The sequence below is a fragment of the Symsagittifera roscoffensis genome, chromosome 8 (genome assembly GCF_963678635.1).
Source record: "Symsagittifera roscoffensis chromosome 8, txSymRosc1.1, whole genome shotgun sequence".
Lineage (NCBI taxonomy): Eukaryota > Metazoa > Xenacoelomorpha > Acoela > Convolutidae > Symsagittifera > Symsagittifera roscoffensis.
Genome location: NC_087069.1, coordinates 53,383,304 through 53,405,214, shown reverse-complemented (window position 1 = coordinate 53,405,214; position 21,911 = coordinate 53,383,304). Strand labels below are relative to the sequence as shown.

Below are 21,911 nucleotides of genomic sequence, written 5' to 3'. Positions count from 1 at the left end.
TGAAGTGCTCGTTTATTACACCGATTTTTCAAAGGCATTCGATAAAGTGCCCCATTTTGAATTGTTGAAAAAAGTGGCGAATATTGGAGTAGGGGGATGTTTTTTGGAAGTCTTAGCGAGCTATCTTGAAAACAGAACGCAGTGGGTAAAATGTGACAATGTATCATCCTCTTCTAAATTAGTTACAAGTGGAGTTCCTCAAGGGTCTCTGCTGGGGCCGTTACTGTTTTGCATTTTTATAAATGACCTGCCAGAAGTGCTAAAATTCACTACTCCCTTCATTTATGCAGACGATTTAAAACTTTTCTCGGCGGGCCTATCCAAATTTGAAATACAATCAGATATATCGGCTTTAGAAAATTGGGTGAACGGAAACAAAATGGAGTTGGCTCCTGACAAATGCAAAGAGCTGATTTTTCGAGGAAACTCAAATTCAATTCAAATCAATGGGCATATGCTTGAATCAGTAGAAACAATAAAAGATTTGGGGGTACATATTGATAAAACCCTAAGCTGGTCAAATCATCTAATGGCGAGAATGAAAAAAGCAAATCAGATTTTCTATTTTGCTAAAAGAAATGTGGCAAAAGGGGTTTCACAGAAAGTAAAATTGGGTGTTTACAAGTCAGCGGTTTTACCACTTTTAACATTTGCATCTTCGTGTTTTAATATATGCCGCGCAAATTTATCAAAACTTGAACGATTCCAGAAAAGAGCGCTAAAATGGGTAACAAACAGTTATGAGAGTGATTATCTAACGTTGTTAAAACGAACGAATACATTGCCCCTTACTATGTTCATACAGCTATGCAATCTATTGAACCTATCGAGCTTTTTTCACAGTGAAAACGATTTACAAATACGACTATTAACCAACAAGTCTGCCTCAAATACAAGACAAAATGATGGCCCGACATTAAGCCTTAAAAAAGTCCGCACAGAAAAAGCTCGCGCTGAGTTTTGTTTCAGGCTGTCTCGGGTGGCCAATCATCTACCTGGAACAGTAGATTTCTTCAATCCCACGGGGCTAAAAAACAGACTCTTGAATTTTATGTGGACCTATCAAATGGCGAAATTCAATGAGGCGAATCCTTGCACATGGATACTGTTTTGTGATTGTCGAAACTGCAGGGATGTATGGAAGACGTTTTAAGAAGAAATGAACTGGGAGCAGTCCCATCAGAAGTATTTCTGAGAATCCACAACAACAACAACAACAACAACAACATTTTCTCATTTTCAATTTGTTTTGTAACCTTTACAAATACACTTTAACAAACGGCAAACAAAGCAAAATTCAATTTTGATCTTCATAAAACTTTCATTTAGTACCTCATGTTTTCAGCACTATTTCTTAATGTTGGAATTGTAGCAGGCGCGACTTTATATGGGGGAGGGGGAGAGATTGTTTTTCAACAGGGCTTCAACGCACTCCCCTTTTGGTACCAGTTTAGGACATCCAGCTATGGCTGATCGACGCTTAAATTTTCTAAAGGCGCCCTTGGTGCCAATCTTCACTAGTTTTGAAGAAGCGCCCGACGAAAAATGGTAGTTTTAGTCAAACTTCTCCCAAAATGCCAAAAAACGGGCTTTTTAGCCTGTTTCTTCAAAAACTCCCTGCGGCGAAAGTTTTTTGTTGACATGGAATCTTCATGGTAATATTTGTGAAAAGCTCAGAAAATCAAAGTGATCGAAGCTAAGAAAAAGTCCACAAAAATTGTGACTTTTCTGAAAGTGCATTCCCGTCCCTCGAGAAAATCTTGGATTTATTTGACAAGATTTGCAGTTGAAGAGGAGGCGGGAAGGGGGTTGGAAGGAGGAAGAACTTTTATGCTGAACAAAATACATGAGTTCGACGGGTTTGAGAAACTGATTTTTTTCTAATTCCTTGATTGATAATCACTCAGCTTCAAATCACACACACAATTCGGGGTGTGATTAGTGAAACTTTTGGAACCAGTTCGAAACAAGTTTTTAATATATCTAATCATTTTCTTGATAATTATACTGTTTAAAGTTTCAGCCAGAGAAGAATGAAATCATCTAAGAAAGCAGTTACTCTTTCTCACCTCTAAGCTCGCAAAAATACCAGTATATACTAGATCATTTGAGATGGGAAATATAAGAGTGAGACTAGGATATGCTTTAGACTAAGAAGTTTTACGAATGTATCCGGTCGAAAATAAGATAGCGGGAAAAACAGACGGTGCACCTTATCCGAAATTACTCTATGAGAAAGCCACCTCGGAAATAAACTCAGTTTGAAGCTGAGCAAAGGATTTAGAAACAAGTCAGCTCAACAGACGTGTGGATTTCATACATCGTGTTCAGTATAAGATCTCTGCCTCGTTCCAACACCTTGCCCCTCCCCTCTAACTGCAAATCTTTTCAATTTAAATGAGTATGCGCATTATCCAATTGGTATAAAAAGGCGGGCTCTTTTTCCTTTTCTCCATCTGCAAAATGCTAAAAATAATGTTTTTATTAACATTAATCAATTGTTATGAAATTTAAATTGGCAAACATATCGGACTAATTGAACATTTTTGGTCATACGAACTAATTAAGCCATGAAAAAATTATCTTGTCCTCATAAATAACCTTGTTAAATAAGTATTCGCATTATCCAATTGCTTTAAAAAGGCGGGCTCTTTTTCCTTATCCTTATCTGCAAAATGTTAAAAATAAATATTTTATTAACTTAAATCGGTTGTTATGAAAATTGAAATGGCAAACATATTGGAGTAATTGAACATTTTTGGTCATACGGACTAATTGGGCCATGAAAAAACATCTTGTCTTCATAATTAGCCTTGTAAAACTACTCGTTGCACAATAACATCGATATTCGTGCGAGGTGGCGGGGTAAATGTACCAGAACGTGAAACTCTCAAACCTATGATGGGTTTTTTCACGATACTCGCAGAGTTTGCTCATATGGCCTCCAAGTTTGACTTGTCAAACACTTTTAACAGCCAAGATTTCGCTTTTTTGATTGTTTTTTGGTTGTTTTTTTTTCAAAAAAAAAAACGAGATCTGAAACATTCTAACGGGATTGTAAAATCACAACCCTAAGATGACTGCCCTCCGAAAACAAAACGGGGGGCTTTTTTCTGTTTCTCTATCTTTTATCGAAATTCTTATATTGTATACAGATCTTCCATGTTTTGAAACTCTCGACCCTGTGGTAGGGTGCTCTCCGGACACACATTGGTGATGTAATTCGGTTTGCCAAACTTGACTGCTCAAAATTTTTTTCCAATATTTGGGCAGTTTTGTTTACAATTAAAAAAAAACTTCGAGAAAATTTTTATGAAGTTTGAAATGGGTAACCCTTTGTTGGAGTTCTATCAAGGTACACTCAGAAGTTGCAACATTGGCGTCCAAGCGTTCCTGCTCAAATCTTTTGCATTTTTGAGATTTAGCTTTTTCTGATTTTTCAAATAGTTCCAAAATTTAGATTTAGATAAAAAACAAAGTAAATAAACTCGAAACTCTCTATCATATGGTTTTTGAGGTGTGACATTTTTGTTTGATTCTTAAGTTGTTGAAATATCTTTGATAAATAACAAACTAAATGAACTTGAAATTCTCATTTATGGTGGATTGGTTTCAGGGTACACGATGGGGTTGTAATTCTCCCAACCAATAATGACTGCTCCAAATACTTTTGGTTTTCGAGATGTGACCTTTTTTTACCAAATTTTCTTTTTTTCAACAAGCATGTAGACTTGGTCAAAAACAAATAGAACTTGAAACGCAACCTTCAAAACTCATTCAGTGTACACTATGGAGGGCAGAATTGTAAGCCCAAAGGTTCTGAATTTGCGAAAAAAAGTCAAAAAGTAAATCAAAGTACTTTGCCAAACAAAACTAAAAGAAATTATCAAATACACAAAATAACTGCAAAACAAAAAATGATTTCGTCAGTATTACGTAGACAACAAAGTTAAAATTTTGCATGCAAAATAAAACTTCTGCATGCGCAAAAAAAATTGATTTAGCGGCTAACGTAAAAAAAAAATTCTTTTAGAAACATAATAAACGCCATATCAAGAAAAACAAAAAAAAGTTTGACTAGTCACCTTTGGAGGGCAGAACTTGGCTCTTTTTCCCTGAGTTCGCATGCCAATTTTTGTAACATTCGGATAAAGTGAACAAAACTTCACTAGAAAAATCTTGCAGGTGGGGGGGGAAGGAAAAAGAGCCCAGAACTTTTGTTCAGTGTTTGTTTAAAACACTAAATCTGATTGGCGTTTAATTTAGATAAAGTTTTCCGAAAAAAAACGAAAAAAAGCTCTCATTTTAAAGAAGCGGCAAGCTCCACCAAACAGTTTCCATGTTCGAACCGTTGCCATATTCGAAAGACGGTATTTTGGCAGAAAAAAATCATAAAACAAAAAATCAACAAATTTTTGTGAACTGAGAATTACTTTGTTTTTAGGTAAGAAGTTACCGTTGTCATTGGCTCTTTTAAATACAAGCTTTATACAGGTTGCCAAAAAGTTGCGAAATTCCGTGTGTACTTTAGTGATTTATTTCACCTGACAAATCAATATCAAGGGCATGTTAATCTGCAATACTAACACTAGTCGATTAAGGGAGGTTAAATTGCAAGATCTCCCAAGATTCTCGCAATATCTTCGAAATCTTGCAAAATCTTGCAAGATCTTGCAAACATAACCCTTATATGCTTCGAATATTTCTATCAAAACAAGTGTTTTCGTTATAGATTTTTCAAAATTCAAGTTTGCCAAACATGTGTTCAGTAAATTTAGATCTTTAATTAGCGCAGCACATATTGGAGTGAACTGTTCATAACTTCTTAAAAAACAGTTTAGAAGTCATTTTGTGCCATTTTGTTCATTTGAGGTCATCTGCGACCTTGTCTGGGCCTGTTCTGGATGTTTCTAGAACCACTAGCGGCTCCAGTCATCTGTTGTTGGCTCTTTCTATCCTTCTTCAACTGGTAAATTGTCTGGTACTTTCTTCTGTAGATACAATAACCCACAATTAGAACTATTAACCCAACTACAAGTACGACTGCAACTGTAGTCAGAGCAACGTTTCCTCTACTCATTCCACCAGACGATTCGGATTCGTCGATTTTCCCTTTTTCGGACTCCTCGTTTCCGATATTTTCTTTCTCCCCCAATCCGTTAACTATATCATTTTCAATGTCATCACCCGCTAAGCATTTGAAGCTTCCGATGGTGTTAATACATGTAGAGTGGTTTGTGAATTGGGAGCAAATTGGAACTGATTGCAGAAGTGAAACCGTTTCGATGTCGGAGCATTCGTTCAGATCAGAAACAGTCATTCCAGTCCAGCTGGAAGTAACTTCCGGCTGATCTGAGGACGAAAAACCTATTCTCGGAGCCTTGTTTTTCAAGTTTCGGAATTCGTTTACAAAATTATAAAACTCAATCATTACATCAAAAGACTCTTCATCCGATTTCAACTCTTTGGGTTCTTGCAGACCAATCACAGCAGAACTCCAAGAAGGAATTACTTGACCAACTGCTAAAGTAGAGTTCATGTCATCGATATTTTGGGTCTCAGTTTCAGGAATCAGTTTTACAGAATTCAAGTATCCGTTGCTAGCTAGTCGAAGCAAAAAATGACGCAACAGATGTTTCGAAAGGTCGCTTGAGTCCGTTGAAAACTTAAATTGCCTCAAAAAATCCGAAGGAGCCAGTAAAAATTGAGTCACGTTTGCTGTTTTCTCATCCACTTCTTCATCATTAGTTTTTTTTTCATCATCAGTGTTTCCCAGAATCTCTATGGTAACATTTTCGATCGTAATTGAATCTCGAAGATCAATATCTTGCCACAGTTTAGCCATATATTTTGAAATCTGATCATCAATCAAAATATTTTCCCGAAGCTTAGAATTTTCATCAGATGTTTTTACTGGAGTATACCGTAGAACATAACCCAGTGTCGCAGCCTCTAAAAGGTCATTTGAAATGTGATCGTTTTTGAAATCATTTCTTTTCACGTACTTGATTCGAACATGATTGGTCAGAGTTTCGAACACAGATTGACTGCTAGGGCGTGAACACAATGAAGTCGACTGAAGTAGAGTTCCGTTCCAGTATTGTTCGATTATTACGTAATTGGAAAGTTGGTCTAGCTCGTCCAGAGAACATCTACCGCCGACCTAAACAGGAGTTTTTATAACACAGACTAGATTTAAATAAAGGAAGGGAACAATCTAAAAATCTGGGATTTTCAAGGGGGGGGGGGCGATTTTCAAAAAAAAAATTTTTCGTTCAAAATGATTTACCGAGCGCTCCCAGAAGACTATTTTGTGCCGGAGGCAATTTATTGAAAAACAGGCCAAAAAAGCGCTCTCCTTCAAAATAAGTACCTTTAGAAAATTTGGGGGCCTTTACCCCACCCCCCATAAACCCATAAATCCGCCCCTGAATATAGGTTTCAACCTAGATGTCAGATGCCAGTTTTAACACCCATAATGCCACTATTTTAAATTCTGAAAAAAACAATAACTGAATTTCAAATGTTAATGGCTAAAAACAGATTCAATGTTCAAAAAATCGCAGTGATCGATAATGATGCAATTGCTGCTAGTAAATATTCGCATTTCTTAATTTACAACACACCTCTGCATTTTTGGCGTCACCGGTTGTTAATCCAACTGAGAGATACAAGAACTGAATTGCCAGAGTTGACCCTTCTACACTTATAATCTCATCCACACAATGTCTTCTGGGCAATAGAGGTGCAAAGAGGTTACTTCCCAGTCCGGAGTAGACAACTGTTGTCGATACAGATGAGTCATTCTTCCCAGATGAGTCATCGTTTGTTGTTGTGGGAGAATCGCGGTAAACATTCACGCATTCTTTCTTGATGGTATTAAGACCACTTCTTTTACCAAGAGCAGCGAAATCTACAATAATTAAACTTAGCGATGAACTCAGCAATGAAAGATCCTTGAGGAAGGGATTTAGGTTGTCCCGGCTTAAGATATTTCTCACAAAACCAACCAAGAAAGCACTCGAGCAGCAGGTAATACATTGGTGGTAAGTCGGTAATTAGATTCTGTTCTAAATTTACTCGATATTCGCTACTGAAGATCAAAAAACAACAGCAAAACTTATGTTTTTTCTTGCGTTTTATTACTTTTTCAACCGTCAAACCACTCCTATGGGACCTTCGAGATTTTATTTTGAACAAAGGGAGCGTTTAGAACTGTACGATACTAGCAATTTGGATTTTAAACAGAATCCGTTTGTTTTCATTTGAAGCACAAAATATTTGCTTTTTGTCTGCATTAACCTTCATTTCATTTTACAAAGGTTATTTGGCATAAATTATTTCTTTCTGAACAAAATTGCTACCAACGGTGATTGTTGCGAGTCCAGTCCCGCTTAAACAGTTATCGATTGGGAAAAATCCTTCAAAAATTACAGCTCTAACGGTTGTCGATGATGATCAAAAGTTTATCAATATTTTTTTTGCTACTGTGATTCATTCGACATTGCAAAGCACCCTCCACCCCCTACCCCCCCCCCACCATCCGGAATGTTGTTCAACAACTTTTTAGCTTGAATAATTCTTACCTTCTTTTTCTGAAGCGTCGTAAATTGACTGACCAACGAGATCCAACAAATTGTGAATGAAGTTTGAGTTCACGCCGTAAATCTCTTTCACATCTATCTTTTCAGAATCTTCTAGAATTGGCGTCGATGCAAAATCAGAAACGATTGCAATTGCTTTTAACAATGAAATATCGGCTCCAATTTTCAAATCCTCGGAAAATGGGCGTTGTAGTTTTGCGACAAAGCGAGCCAAAAACTCCAGCTCAGCGTTGGCTGGAATCTGGTCCAAATCGGTGTTCAATTCCACTTGCTTAAAGTTCAGTAAAACTGTTTCATAGACGTTGTCCGTTTGAGGTTTGATTCTACTCGCAAATTTGGATAAAACATCGAGTGAAAATAGCTTCTCAAAGTTGAATTTGATAGTCGAAATGTTCCATGAATTTTGGACATCAGAAATAGAATTACTGGAACTCATTGGTAAAACTGCCAGAACATAGCGGTATAACATTTGAAACTGGTGTTCTGATTTTGGTGATATTTTGATTGTTATTAAAGAACCGTTCGATGCACTGAAGATTAAAGGTCTTGTATTATTGAATGCTGTGGCTCCTGATGTTGCGGCTCCTGATGATGCTGCGGCTCCTGACGATGTTGCGGCTCCTGATGATTCAGCCGCTACTGATGTTTTTACTAATGGCTCACTGCATATATGGGTATGAGGAGAATTATACGGCGAAGTTCCCAGAACTGATATGGTAAAACAGGCGGCGTTGTCGTTCGCAGGAGTTCCTAAGTCTATTACGCTCAAATGAAACGAATCGAAGTTTTCGCTGGTTCTCAGTTCGATGTTGAGTTCTGTGTTTTCATCAGTGGGCGTGTATTCTGGGTAGAGGGGACTTAATAAAAGAGTTGGTTCGATGATCGAGATTTTCGTGGTGTGTTGTCGGCTACAAGTACTTTTCAGCTGCAAGAACTTGTGACTAAGCAAACAAAATATACCCAAAGAGCACCTTTCTAAAGAGCAGGGTGCGGATAGAGGGTGCGACCCCCATTAACATACCAAAGGGGTTGTCCCCCCTTTGGTATAGTTTTCTAATACTTTGATAACACTCATTTTTAATTCACCAATTTTAGATATTTCAATGGGCGCCTATTTTTACTTAATTTGAGTCAAGCTCATTGAAAAACGCAGAACTTTGTGTAAAACGTAATATTATTGTACGCAAGTTTAACGGAAATTGCTCAAAATTCTGAATTTAGATCTGCTGGATTCTACACAAAATCGGAGCAGTACTGTTTTTACAAAGTAGTGTTTTTAGAGCTAACGAGGAAATCGGAAAGTGGTCAACCAAAAAACTGGCTTTACAGTATGAGGAACAAATCAAAAAAGTGTAGTTGACGGAGGTAACCTCCATAGTAAAAAGTTTGGCATATTCTATCGAGATGGCGTGTGAGACCAAACACTCCTGTTTATAAATACTAATTTAGCAAGAGGGTTATTTGAAACTAACCTGTTGTCTCTAGTGGTGGCTGATATGCTGTGTCCATGAGCGACATTGAATCCCATCCCACTCTGCACCCATCTTGTCATCCCCTCATTTCCATCAGAAGTCGAATCCCCACCTACCTGTGAAACGCATCCTCACTTCTTTATTTGCTTGCTACGAATCCTGGGGGCGGGGGGGATTTGGGGTGGTTGAGTTTGTACTTTTTGGATAATAATTTCAATGGAATTGCAAGAGGAAGAAATATGGTTTTAGTTTGATCGCTAAGGGGGTGGAAATTAACTGTATTTAATGTTCAGGTGGACTACAATGATTCGTTGAGGCCAGTTGGGGGGGGGGGCTATAAAATTCGTGAAACATACCTGTTGCATGTGACTGCAGTAGACGCTCTTTCTCTTCGCTTCTCTCTCACTCTCTCCCTTGGTGACTAACACTCTCTTCTTCTTCAAGTACTCATTCTCACTTTCCTTCTCAAACACCACCAGCACTCTGTCTTCACTTACCTCCTTGTCACTGTCCCCCCCTACGATAATAGAGGTAATCACACATTTCGCCCCTCATATGTTTCGCCCCTAATAATTTCACACATTTGGTCCTCGCACGTTCATTTTTTCCATAGTATCTCAAGATAAAATTTCTTTCTCGTCCTATTATCTCTAATTTCAATTCCTGAGTACCCAGTGTTTCGGATGGATGTACTAAGTTCCGTCAAAAATGGCTAGTAGAAAATTGTGTGAATAAAAAACCCTCTCTTTATTCAACTATTTTTTGAAAAGGAACAAAAAGCAAGTACTGAATGACTCTTCAAAATCTCAGTTTACAGTTTTATGGTGCAGTTTTTGACATTTGTAACGCCTTTTTCGCTACTTTACCATAAGTTCTAGAAAAACTTGTTTCATGAACTAACTGATTTTTGAACGCCTTTTGGCTTTCAGGTGATTAACTTTTCAACTTCATGGACACAATACAAGTTAAAGAGTCAGAAGAAAAGAACACGCAAAAATTGGATTCTGCTTATGTAATATATTTTTTATGCTAAAAAAAGTTACTAGTAATCTATGCTCTTACCAGATGTGTTGAAGTTGTTCATAATAGACCATGGGCACAGTTTGGACAACTCGTCGTCTTTGTTTTCGTTCTGATCCAGTGGAAGTCTGATGTCCAGGTCCAGTCGAATCCAGGGCGCCAGGAAATGACCAGTTTGATCATCAGTCTGCTCTTTTTGATCCTAACACATTTCGGATAGGTTTTATCACTCTTTGAAGGTTTGTCTCAAATTATAACTATAATTGGCAACAGCGCGGTGAAATTGAATAGTTCAGTCAATCAAATAACGGAACTTTTAGTTTAGGTTTAATTTGAGTTTTAACTTACTTTTTACGTTTTTTTTGCAATTCAAAACCTCCGTTTTTTTGTCCTGACTGTTTTTTCTTTGTATTATTAACCAATTGGAATTTCGAACTATATCAACATCAAAATTTATACCTGAATTTTTATGATGTTTCCTGCGAAACGGTTCGATTTTTCATCCTAGCTTTAAAAAGAAGTATTACGTGTTAGCCCGAAAAAAATGTTCTGACTGACATAGGTAAATATTCGGTACATTAATCTTTTTTCTTTGCGAAATTATACTCGAAATGCCACAAAAATCTTCGAGCGGCATAAAAGACATATTTTATTGCTAAACACCGGCCAACTTATGTTATGACTAAATAAAGGGGTCTTTTTATAAAAAAAAATTGAGTGAAAGCCAGAAAATTGAGTAAAGATTAGTTATTGAATTACTCAATTAAATCCTATCCCTAATGAGGCCCAAAATTAACAATATTTTGAAGGAGCTTCAGATTTGCTTCGCATATGTCAGTTTCATCAGAATTAGACCGATGAATTTTGGGCCGTACAACAAAGACAAAATGTGTAATGCCATTACGTAATTCAGCCCCACCTCTTTTCCACTTCTATCATCTTCTGGCGTATTAAAAGTCACCACACAACTCCCATCTGGACACGCATCACTACAGAGTGAGTCCAGAGACATCCACTGGTTGTGTAGGTGATCGGAACATGCGTCCACTTGTACATTGCAGGAGGAATCAGCACTGCTATCGCGCTCAAATCGGCGCAACTCAGGAACAGAGGCGGCTGAAAAGAAGAGCGATATGTGAGAATCAATTTGAATGAAACAATACAAAAGGTTGTTTATGATAACATTTCCGAAAATGTGTTTCGAACTTGAGTTTATCAATGACGAAAGTGTTTTTAAGAATTCAGAAAAGAGTAATCATAAAAAACTGAATTAAATAGAAAAAAAATGTTTTGTTTTCTTCATTTCAAAATATTTTTTTTTCATCTACTTCAAGGTGAAAAACATCTAAATGCTGACATGCCAAAATTACGTATGGGAAAAATTGAAATGACGCAATATTAAACAGTTCTACAACTGCTCAAAGTTTAGAGTTTAAAAAGAAGAAAGCCTTTCAGTTTCTTCTTCTTACCATTTGAGCAACTCGGTGTGAAAAATAGCGAGTAAACAATAATAAAAAGGGTTGAGTAACCCAGGTTTGAGTTGAAAGAAATCATCAAATTAATAGATCCTCACAGCTGAAAAAAAAAACAGTTTTTTTTTTCAAATGAGCAATATTGCAGTTTAGATCAGTTTATATATATCAGGGTTTTAAACTTCAAATCTAATTTCAAAAAACTGAAGTAATTTTCCAGAACTTATTTTGTTTTGCGGCCGGGAAAAAATATATAATTCAATTGCTCATCTGAAAAAAAAAATTGAATTGTACAAAAATTGATTAAAATTTTTGATCGAGTGTTTTCTGAAGAAACTGAAAATCGAAATGAGCATTCAGCAACTTTCTGATAACTGACCGGTCAGTTGAGAACAAAAGAACAAAACATAGCAACGAATCAAAATTAGAAGTATAGACATGATTTTTAGACGTGGTCAGTCCGACCAAAATTCAAGGTCATAGTTAGAATGGCAAGAAATTGGAAAATTGGCTTCAAGCTTTGTCGAATAATTCTATAGTTAAGGCCAAACTGTTGGCAATATCGGTGACCTTGAGGAGTTTAATCAGTCAAAACTACAGCATTTAAGTTTTCACATGTGGACAACGATGAGAAACTAAACTCCGACGTCAAAATGATCAGTTCTGAGTATACAATTTTCGTCCAAATTTGTCGAAAGAAAAGGATATTGGTAAAACTTTGGCATAAAAATAACGTTTTTTTTTCAGAAAAAAAAGCAATTTGCAGTTTGTCAAAGGCAATTCGGCGCCAACTCAAAAGTTTTCTACAAAAAAATTGCATAAAAATTACCTTACATAGCGCTATCCTGCACAAAAAAAAACCCAGTTTTTTTGATACCAAAATTGACCATTCTATAGTCAGTTTCAATAAAATTACCGAATATTCCATTATATTCCATTAGAAGATGGACTACAACCCTTGAATTTTTTAATGGAGTTGTTTGTTTTAATTGAATTGTTTGAGTGATTTTTGATTAAAAATAAGAGTTACTGTTTAGTTTTGTTACTATGTAATGTTTTTTATTATTTTTTTAAAATTGCATTAGTTTTTTTATTGTATTGTTATCGACTTCTTCAATTTAAGACAGTTTTAATTTATTTCTGGATCTACTTAACATTTCCCCCTATGGTACCTACTTAGGAATCTTCCCCATCATAAATGAGAACATATATTAGAGCTAGTGCTTTGTAGTGAGAATTCTAATTTTGCTGCAACCTGGTTGGTTGAAAAATCAACCATTTTGATCTACTTAACTATCTCCCACCCCCTTTCTTGTGTGCGCTAATCTCCACAAAACATAGTTAAAATCAATATTTTATTCGTATTTCTCGGTAAATACTCGTGTTTGGTCATAAATCGGAATATATCCACAATTTTTGTATAAACGGACATAATCAGTCATAAACGACTATAACTCAAACTTTTTACTTACATCATCGTATATCGGACGCAACGCCAGCTTGACTTTTTCCGAAACTGCTTGACTTTTGAAGCAATTAAAAACCAGCTTGACTTTTGCAGAAACTGCAAAAGTGCAAAAAAAACTGCTCTTTTGTAGGTCGTAGTTTTAAATTTGAACGATTTATGTTTCACGCATTAGTTACGTTTTGCGCTGCAACATCCTCCGCCCCTAAAGACGGAAGAACAGGTGCGAGTTTTACGGTCGGTCGTATCAGCTCGCTCGTAACAGTTTTGATATCGGCGGATCGGGCGCATCCCTCTTTGCCGTAGTGTAGTTTAGCAATACGGGCGAGTGGGTAATGCCCACGTGGGCTGTCGGGTTCGACTACCCAAACCAAGTCGCCGGTTTTCAGTGTGACATCCGAATCATTATGCCACTTTGCTCTCTTGTTGAGAGATGGTACATATTCACGCAGCCAGCGTGACCAAACTGCGTTAGCGTACGATTGTGCTCTGGCGTAACGCTTTTTATAATCAAAGTTATCTTCGAAACTTAACAACGGGAAGCTAGCTGCGCTGTGACCGAGAATGAAGTGATTCGGGGTGAGTGCCTCTAGGTCGTGCGGATCGGAACTGACCGGAGTGATCGGTCTTGCGTTAAGTAATTGTTCAACTAGGCAGAGCGTTGTTCCTAGAACTTCCTCAGTTAATCTCCTGTTGCCTAATATGTCGTACAACACTCGCTTAACACTTCTCACTAGCCGCTCCCAGGCGCCACCGTGATGAGGGGCACTTGGCGGGTTAAACTTCCACTTAATGCCTTTGTGGACGAAAACGGCCGGGGCGACTTTGTTCCAATTTTGGACACAGGATAGGAGCTCCTTTTGAGCACCAACAAAATTCGTGCCATTGTCAGAAAGAATGGTTTTGGGGGTACCTCGCCTTGCAATAAATCGCTCTACGCCCATGACGCAGGAACCAGTATCGAGAGATGGAACCAACTCGATGTGAACTGCTCGAGTCGTGAGGCAGGTAAATAGGAAACCCCATCTCTTGTCGGTACTTCGGCGTATTGGCACTTGAAACGGGCCAAAGTAATCAACACCTGTGTTGGAGAAGGGAGGCTGCTTGTAACCCAGTCTTTCAATCGGTAGGTCAGACATAATGGGCACAACTGTTTTTGCTTTGCGCTTACGGCATGTTATGCAAGTATTTTCGATGTTCCCAAGTAACCAGCGCAACTTCAGAACAATGTATTTCAACTGAACTACAGCACGCATGTAATCCAACCCCTGATGTGCATGTTGAAAGTGCATATGCGTAATCAACATATGAGCAACTCGGTGTCGACCATCCAGTATTATTGGATGTTTGCTATCAAAGTCGGTATCAACAAGACGGCTGATACGTCCAGTTGAACGCAGGATGCCAGCTGGGCCGATGAACGGAGAATATTTAGCAATCCGACTTTTCTTTGTTATCAGTTTATCGGACTGAAGTATTTTCACTTCGGCAGGAAATGATTCGGACTGAGCGAGATAAATGAGCTTCTGCTCGGCAATATCTAACTCGGACGGGTCGGTTATTTCAAGCGTTTTTGTACGGAAGTGTTTATGCGATGGTAGCACACGAAGCATAAACGCTAAAACACGTTTGTACTTTACAATTGAGCTGAATTTATCCCAATTTTTAAACAGACGGATCGACGGCGCTTTCTCAGATGAAGCATCAACAACAAACGTAGATGCAGTCTCAAGGCATGTATCAATGTCACAGAGTGGGCCTTTTAATTGGATCTTTTTGATGACTTCAGTGTTCGGCTTGAATGGCCAATCACATGTCCTCATTATACTAGGGCCTCTAACCCAGCTGCTATCCTTGAGGGCTTCCGAAGAAATCCCTCGTGTGCCGGTATCAGCTGGGTTATCACCACTGAGTACATTATTCCATTGATTAATGGTGGTGGACTCCAAGATTTCACCAGTGCGTTTTCCAACAAACACAGGAAGTTTGTTGCACGAGTTAAGCCACTGGAGAACGGTGGTAGAATCAGTCCACATGAAAACATTGCTTACTTTGAAAGTAAGCGCTTTCAAAATCTCTTCTTTGACTCGAGTCGCAAGCAGAGCAGCCTGAAGCTCTAACTTGGGAATGGAGAGCATCTTCATAGGCGCTATACGGGCTTTCCCAAATACAAAAGCTAACTCGGTCTTTTGCGATTTAGCAAGTCGGGCTCGGAGAAACGATACGGCGCAAAAAACGTCCTGCGAACTATCACCGAACGTGTGAAGTTCACAGCGGTCGAACGGTTCGGTAAAGTAGCTACGAGGTATCGTCAGAGTACCTAATAGTGGAAGTCCTGAGTCCCAATCTAGAAATTGTTGTTTAATTTCCTCTGGGAGATCATCATCCCACTTTTGACCTTTGATTCTCCATATGTCTTTTAGTAAAAGGCGCGCTTTCACAGTATATGGAGCTACCAGTCCTATTGGATCAAAAACTGAGGAAACAAAACTCAACACGGTGCGTTGAGTAATTGCTTTATCTAGTGGTCGATCAACACTTCTACTTCGGGTTCAAAACCGGATGGTGTGGAAGATACCACTCACGTTCGGCTCGTGAGCTGGGATCGTGCGGGTTGACGGTTATGACATATCCTTTACTTATATCTTCTCTGATTGTTTCGGTATACTTCTCGCGAAGTAACGGATCTTTATCTAATCTTTTCTCTAACGACTTTAATTGGGCTAATGAAGAATAATAATTGTTAGGCAAGCTAACATCATTATCACTCCACAGCATCGGTACAGTGTAACGCTCACCATCGTGAACGGTTTCAGTTTTTAGGATCGACAAAGCACGCTTGTCTGCGGCGGAACGGGCATCTACTTGCTTGAACGCACCATACGACTCTAACTCATACCAAGTTTTGATTTGGTCGGTCAGAGAAGTATCGTCCGTAACGCAGTTAAAGGAAGAAGAATTTAAGGACGAACGATCAGGAGACGGACCACTAATGACCCAACCTATCGGAAGTCGGACGGCGCACGGTGAGTCAAGTTCATCTCCGAAGACATGTTCGAGGGGTCTTATCGCATGATAGAAGTCCTGTCCTATAACTATCTCAATCTCTTTGTAATTATACGCAGTCGTCTTTAACGGGGCTAGTTGCGGGTATTTGACCTGCAATTCGGAAACGTTTATAACATCGGGTCCTATATACATGTTGTGCTTAACGAAAGCGACAAACGAAAACGAAAATTCACTTTCATTGGGCTGTGCGGAAACTTTCAAGTGAACTCGTTGAGTTTTAGATACCTTGGCTGAGTTAAAACCATCGGTCGTAACATTTACGGGCGTGCCAACTAATTTCAGACGTTCAACGAGTGCCGCGGAAACCCAAGAATGAGTGCAACCGGTGTCACAAAGTCTAGTGCATTCGAATTTTCCGAACCAGAGGACACATCTACCAACGCAACGGGAAGAATACCTTTTGCAGTTCCCTCACAAGGTTTAACACAAGCTGCGTTGTTTGCAGAAGTAGTGTTTGTATTAGTTTGAGTCGATGGTGATCGGTCGGCCTCTTTGGGCGGGAAAATTTTCTCGGCTCCATGAAGAAGCACATTGTGAGTGCTCTCACAGTCCTGTTTTGGCATTTTCTTGCCTTTTGGCACTTTCGGAAGGTATGGTTGCCTTGTAAACAAGAAAAACAGAGCTTTTGTTCTGCTACATATTTAGCCCTTTGTGTTGCGTTTTTCTCTTTGAACACGGAGCAGTTCCAGAGTGCATGCTGCCCTTTGCATAGCGAGCATGGAGGAAACCTTGTCTTTTCTCTACTTTTCTCATCCTTAGAACTTACCTTAGTGTTACCTGCAAGCACTTTTGTAACTACTTTTTGTTTAACTGGCTGCTCGACTTTGACTAAAGATTTCAATCGCTCATGGCCTTCTGCCTTATTCTTAAGCCAATCGTTGAAGTCTAGCAATGTTAATCGCTGCCAATGTTGTCTAACAGTATGCATGGACCATGCCTCTTTTAGATTTGGAGGAAGCTTACTGACGGCTTGATTTAATAGGTTCACACTTTTCAAGTCGTCATTGAACGACAAAGACCTAAAAACAGCTACGAGCCCAGAAATCACCGCAGAAAAACTTATAACATGGTCAGAGTTGTGCATCTTCAATGCGGGAAAATTCTTCAACTTATCCAAATGTGCACCAACTACAACATGAGGCTGCCCAAACTTTCTCTGGAGAGTTGCTAGAGCATCCTTATACAACACTCCACTGTAGCCGTTTTCCGCAATTGCACTCTTGGCTTTGTCTTTAACGTGCGTTTTCAGATATTTGAGTTTTTCATCATCAGTTAGCATAGCCGAATCAACTGTTGCTTTGAACTGCCCGAACCATTCATACCAGTTAAGTGGTTCTCCATCAAACACTTCCAAGTTCAACTCCGGTAGACGGTCTTTGCGGCTATGCAGAATGATATCTGCTAACTCTCTCGCCGAGATGGGTTGTTCGCTATTAGGCACGTAAGACGGGCCCGTAGTGGGCGCAGGATATGTAGGTGGATAACCTTGATGCGCTGTTTCAACAACTGGATGAGTTTGCGGCTGGGTGTAATACACAGTCCCAGAACTTGTATAAGGAACTACGGTGTTTGGTGGAACAACAGGAGTTGTCACTGAGAAAACGTTTGAGGGCGGTGCGCAGTATTGAGGAACTGGCATCGTTTGCGCAGTTGCGGCAGGTCTCCACAAACTGCTATGCGGGTTATAGTGTTCACTTGAGAAACTTGTTGGGTTGTTTGGAACATTTATAGGTTGATGGGATGGCGCTGCAGGTGCCTGATACCCAGTTGAAACGGGGCCGGAATGTGGCTGACTGACCGGAAGCAAAGAGGGAATAGGAACGGTTGACGGGACAAATGGTTGAATAATCGGAAGCGAAATGGGAATCGGAACGGTTAATGGAGGAACAAAAGATTGACTCGCCGGAAGCGAAACTGGATTAGTAACGGTCGACACAGAAGGCGGTGCCACATTAATGGTGGGATTACCAAAGGGCATTGAAGCGGGAATGCTACCACTTGCTTGTGGTATCAAATTGTGATTTTGCGAAACTTCAGCATGAACTGTGGTAAACTAGATGGGTTCTCGATTGAGTGCAATGACAGACGCGATTGGACCAAACTTAATCTCTGAGCCTGAATTCGATTCCTATTGTGGCTTCCCGGTTCACTGTATGCGGTTTGACCAGCGTTGACGACGGCACCCCCGCTGACGACGGCACCAACCCCTTGCAAAACATCAGTAGCGATCAAAGTGGAGTTCTCGACTACTGGATGACTTTGCTCTGAGCTTGCAACAACTTCGGCTTGCTCTTGCTCAGTGACAACGTTTTCTACCCATTGTTCAGTACATTGTGGGTCAACATGTGTTACGCTAGCATTTCCTATCTTCTCACTTGCTTCAGAAAGCTCTTCTTCCAACTCGAATTCCTTTAACTCAATTTCAGCCAGTTTATTGCGGTGTACCTCAGCTAGTTCTTCCAACTCTAAACTTCCTTGCTGTTCTTTTATTTTATTTTGCTGCGCTTTCAACTTCAATGACACCTTTGCTTGTCTCTCAAGTTCCGCTAGCTGCTTCTTCAAAACCAACAAATCTCGCCTCTTCTCAGTTGATGTTTTTGACTGCGCGACGGTATAGCGACTGGATTTATGCGAACCTGATTTATGATGTCGACTACTGTACCGCGACACCTTAGAGCGCGCATCTGCTTCATGTGAGTCTTGTGGTTGTGTTGTTACGATCGTACTCAACGATTCTGCAACATTGTCAAGCTCTGTTTCCTCAGGTTCAACGTTTAAGCCAGCTTTATATGATGCAGCCTTCTGTAAAACTGTATCGTTTCTTGATGTAACCGTATGAAGCCACATATCCTGCGCTGGTATCAATTTATCAGGATCAACACTTTTAGAAGCTAACTTAATCAATTCCTCATTTATTTCAACTGCAGTCTCTATCAGGCTCTTGCAATTCTGAATCTGAGTGTCAATCTTTGATGAGCGACTCTGACTTTCAATGTTCTCAATTATAATTTCATGGCACTTGTACAGTTCATTTTCAAGCTTGGTTCGCTTCGCAAATAACCTTTGAACCCTCTTCTGAAAGTTCTCATCCATGGCTCTAGGGTCTATACTTAACTCAAACTATACTTAACGGTTATCGGGCGTTTGCGGGGCGATTCGGAACGGTTTTCGGTGAGTAAAGTTACCAATGGGGCTGGGGATTAAGTAAGTCGGTTGATATCAAACAACACACACGGAGTAAACCTGAGGATGAATAAAACCAACTTAACTTACTTAATATCACCTCCCTGACCACTTAGGATGATGTTACGGCGTACGAAATTTGTTGAACGGTCGTACGACGGTGCGTCACTACTAATCGGCTAGTAGCTCGACGAATTACCAAGAGGTTTGGGAATTAAGCAAGTCGGTTGAAAACCAACAACACACGCGGAGCAAACCTGAGGATGAAAGACAACAACTTAACTTGCTTAATTTTACCGTCCCGGACCACTTAGTCAGTCGTTGCGGCGAAACGAATGTTTTGAAAAGCGAACGAATGCAAACAGGTATCAAGTCGTTGTAAACCTTAAGTTTACCAATGGGGTTGGAGAATCAGGCAAATCGGTTAACTCTCAACAACACACGCGGAGTGAACCTGAGGATGAAAAAAAAATTAACTTAACTTGCCTGATATTAACTACCCAGACAACTAAACATACTTGAACTATACGGTTCAACGGAGTTTTGGACTAATTTTTCAGAAAATTTTCAATTTTCAAACAAAACTTTGTACAGTTTGGTTAGTGGATTCGAGTCATAACTGGTATCAAAAAACTAGTCTAGTAACCGTTAGTCTATGTTCCGATATTATAAATTTTCAATTCATCAAAAAAATAGCCAACATTTTGGCTATCGAGCAAAAAATCTAGTTCCGGTTATCTAGTACCCGATTTAGAGCAATTTTTCTAATTTCAGTTTAATCAAAATGGCCAAAAATTTTCGGATATCGAGAAAAATTAGGGGTGAGTACTGGCGTTGTGTCTCACATTTATAAATAAAACATCGTATCCGTAATTTATCAAAATTAAAAGTTTAGGTTCGGTCTTACAGTTTTTGTGAAGATAGGGCGCACCGATGAGATCGTCGGTCACAAACAGCCTCACTGAATAGCCCAAACCGTCTTGTTGCAAGTCAGAAACTCTGTCAGTGACTTATCGTCTGGATGGGTTACCCTGTCAGTGCTATTGAACTCCCAGACACATCCATTATGAATTTTTCAGTATAACCGTTTTTGTAATAATAACTCGGATTATTATAAGGGAATTAGCTAATATCTGTCCCTTGTGGGGCGCCAAAATGTGCGCTAATCTCCACAAAACAAAGTTAAAATCAATATTTTATTCGTATTTCTCGGTAAATACTCGTGTTTGGTCATAAATCGGAATATATCCACAATTTTTGTATAAACGGACATAATCAGTCATAAACGACTATAACTCAAACTTTTTACTTACATCATCGTATATCGGACGCAACGCCAGCTTAACTTTTTCCGAAACTGCTTGACTTTTGAAGCAATTAAAAACCAGCTTGACTTTTGCAGAAACTGCAAAAGTGCAAAAAAAACTGCTCTTTTGTCGGTCGTAGTTTTAAATTTGAACGATTTATGTTTCACGCATTAGTTACGTTTTGCGCTGCAACATCTTGAAAGGGGTGGAAATTGTTGAGTAGATCAATTTTTTTCAACACGAGTGCCAATCATGCAACACCCCAATCCCACCTTCAAAAGAGTCCTCTCACCGCCCTATATGCTGTCATCCATACTTGGGAACCCCCATACCGCAACCGGATTATCTACAAACAAAAAAATTATTTCAATTGAAATGGATTAAAATGATTTTTTTTATCGCAAAATAATCAATTATAAAGATTAAAATGACAAAAAGGAAGTTCATTGGAAATTTAGTTCACAAAAAATAGTTCCAAGTACTTGATTTAATTTTTTTAAATTGATTATTGTGAAAAAATCTTAAAAAAATTGCAAGACTTTTACAATCATGTGCTAAGAAATCCAACTAATTTTTTTTCGAAAGTAGCGACTTGGTTTATTTGCATTTGATTGAAGTGTATGTGCCATTAAATTTCATGCAAAATTGCAATTCTGCTGCATGCTTTTAAGCAAAATTGCAGAAAGTTTTTGTAAAAAAATTTTGAGTAACACTGGCATACGTTATAGACAACAACAAAAAAAAAATTACTTGAAAGATTAGCGCGTGACTTGTACTTTTTATCGGCAAAAAACTAGGAAAAAATGTATCTGATTTTTTTCTAAGTTTCTCTAAACAATAAATATAATTTCTACAAAATGCCTGTATTTCAGAAATACTTGCTCCCGGGACGAAAAAACTTGCTTATTTCATAATTTTTGTATATATCCCATACGCTTCATACATTTAATAACTGACAGGGAAAATAAATGAAAACCATCTCTCATAATGGTAATTGTAGGAATAACATTCTACTAAACATGGTAACTATATGAATAGTTTTCTTCATATTTTTTCAGAACTCCAGTTGTTTTTTTTTTGGTTTAATATCTTTTATTTTTTGTATGTTTGTTCTTGCTTCTGATTACAGTAACTCCAGATAAAAAACTCAAAAGCAAGACCAACATTTTAAATCTTATATCTCAACGTCAAGGAAATAGATCTATATATGAACAAAATCTTTAAAAAAATGCCCGAATTTTACTATCATGTGCAAAGAAATCCAACTAGTTTTCTTCGAAGTTAATGGTACCAATGAATTTCATGGAAAACTAAAACTA

General features: G+C 38.6%; 1 protein-coding gene across 1 annotated transcript; it reads right to left on the bottom strand.

The window, feature by feature from the left end:
* Positions 1–4,728: 4,728 nt before the first annotated feature.
* LOC134852864 (uncharacterized) lies at positions 4,729–11,938 on the bottom strand. Its single transcript, XM_063868699.1, has 9 exons — positions 11,863–11,938; positions 11,566–11,671; positions 11,016–11,212; positions 10,139–10,298; positions 9,433–9,593; positions 9,077–9,192; positions 7,587–8,545; positions 6,627–6,913; positions 4,729–6,163 (listed from the first exon to the last, which is right to left on the bottom strand). Exons 2-9 carry the CDS (start codon positions 11,648–11,650, stop codon positions 4,874–4,876), a joined length of 3,255 nt encoding a protein of 1,084 aa, XP_063724769.1. The 5' UTR covers positions 11,651–11,671; positions 11,863–11,938; the 3' UTR covers positions 4,729–4,873.
* Between the last annotated feature and the right edge of the window lie 9,973 nt (positions 11,939–21,911).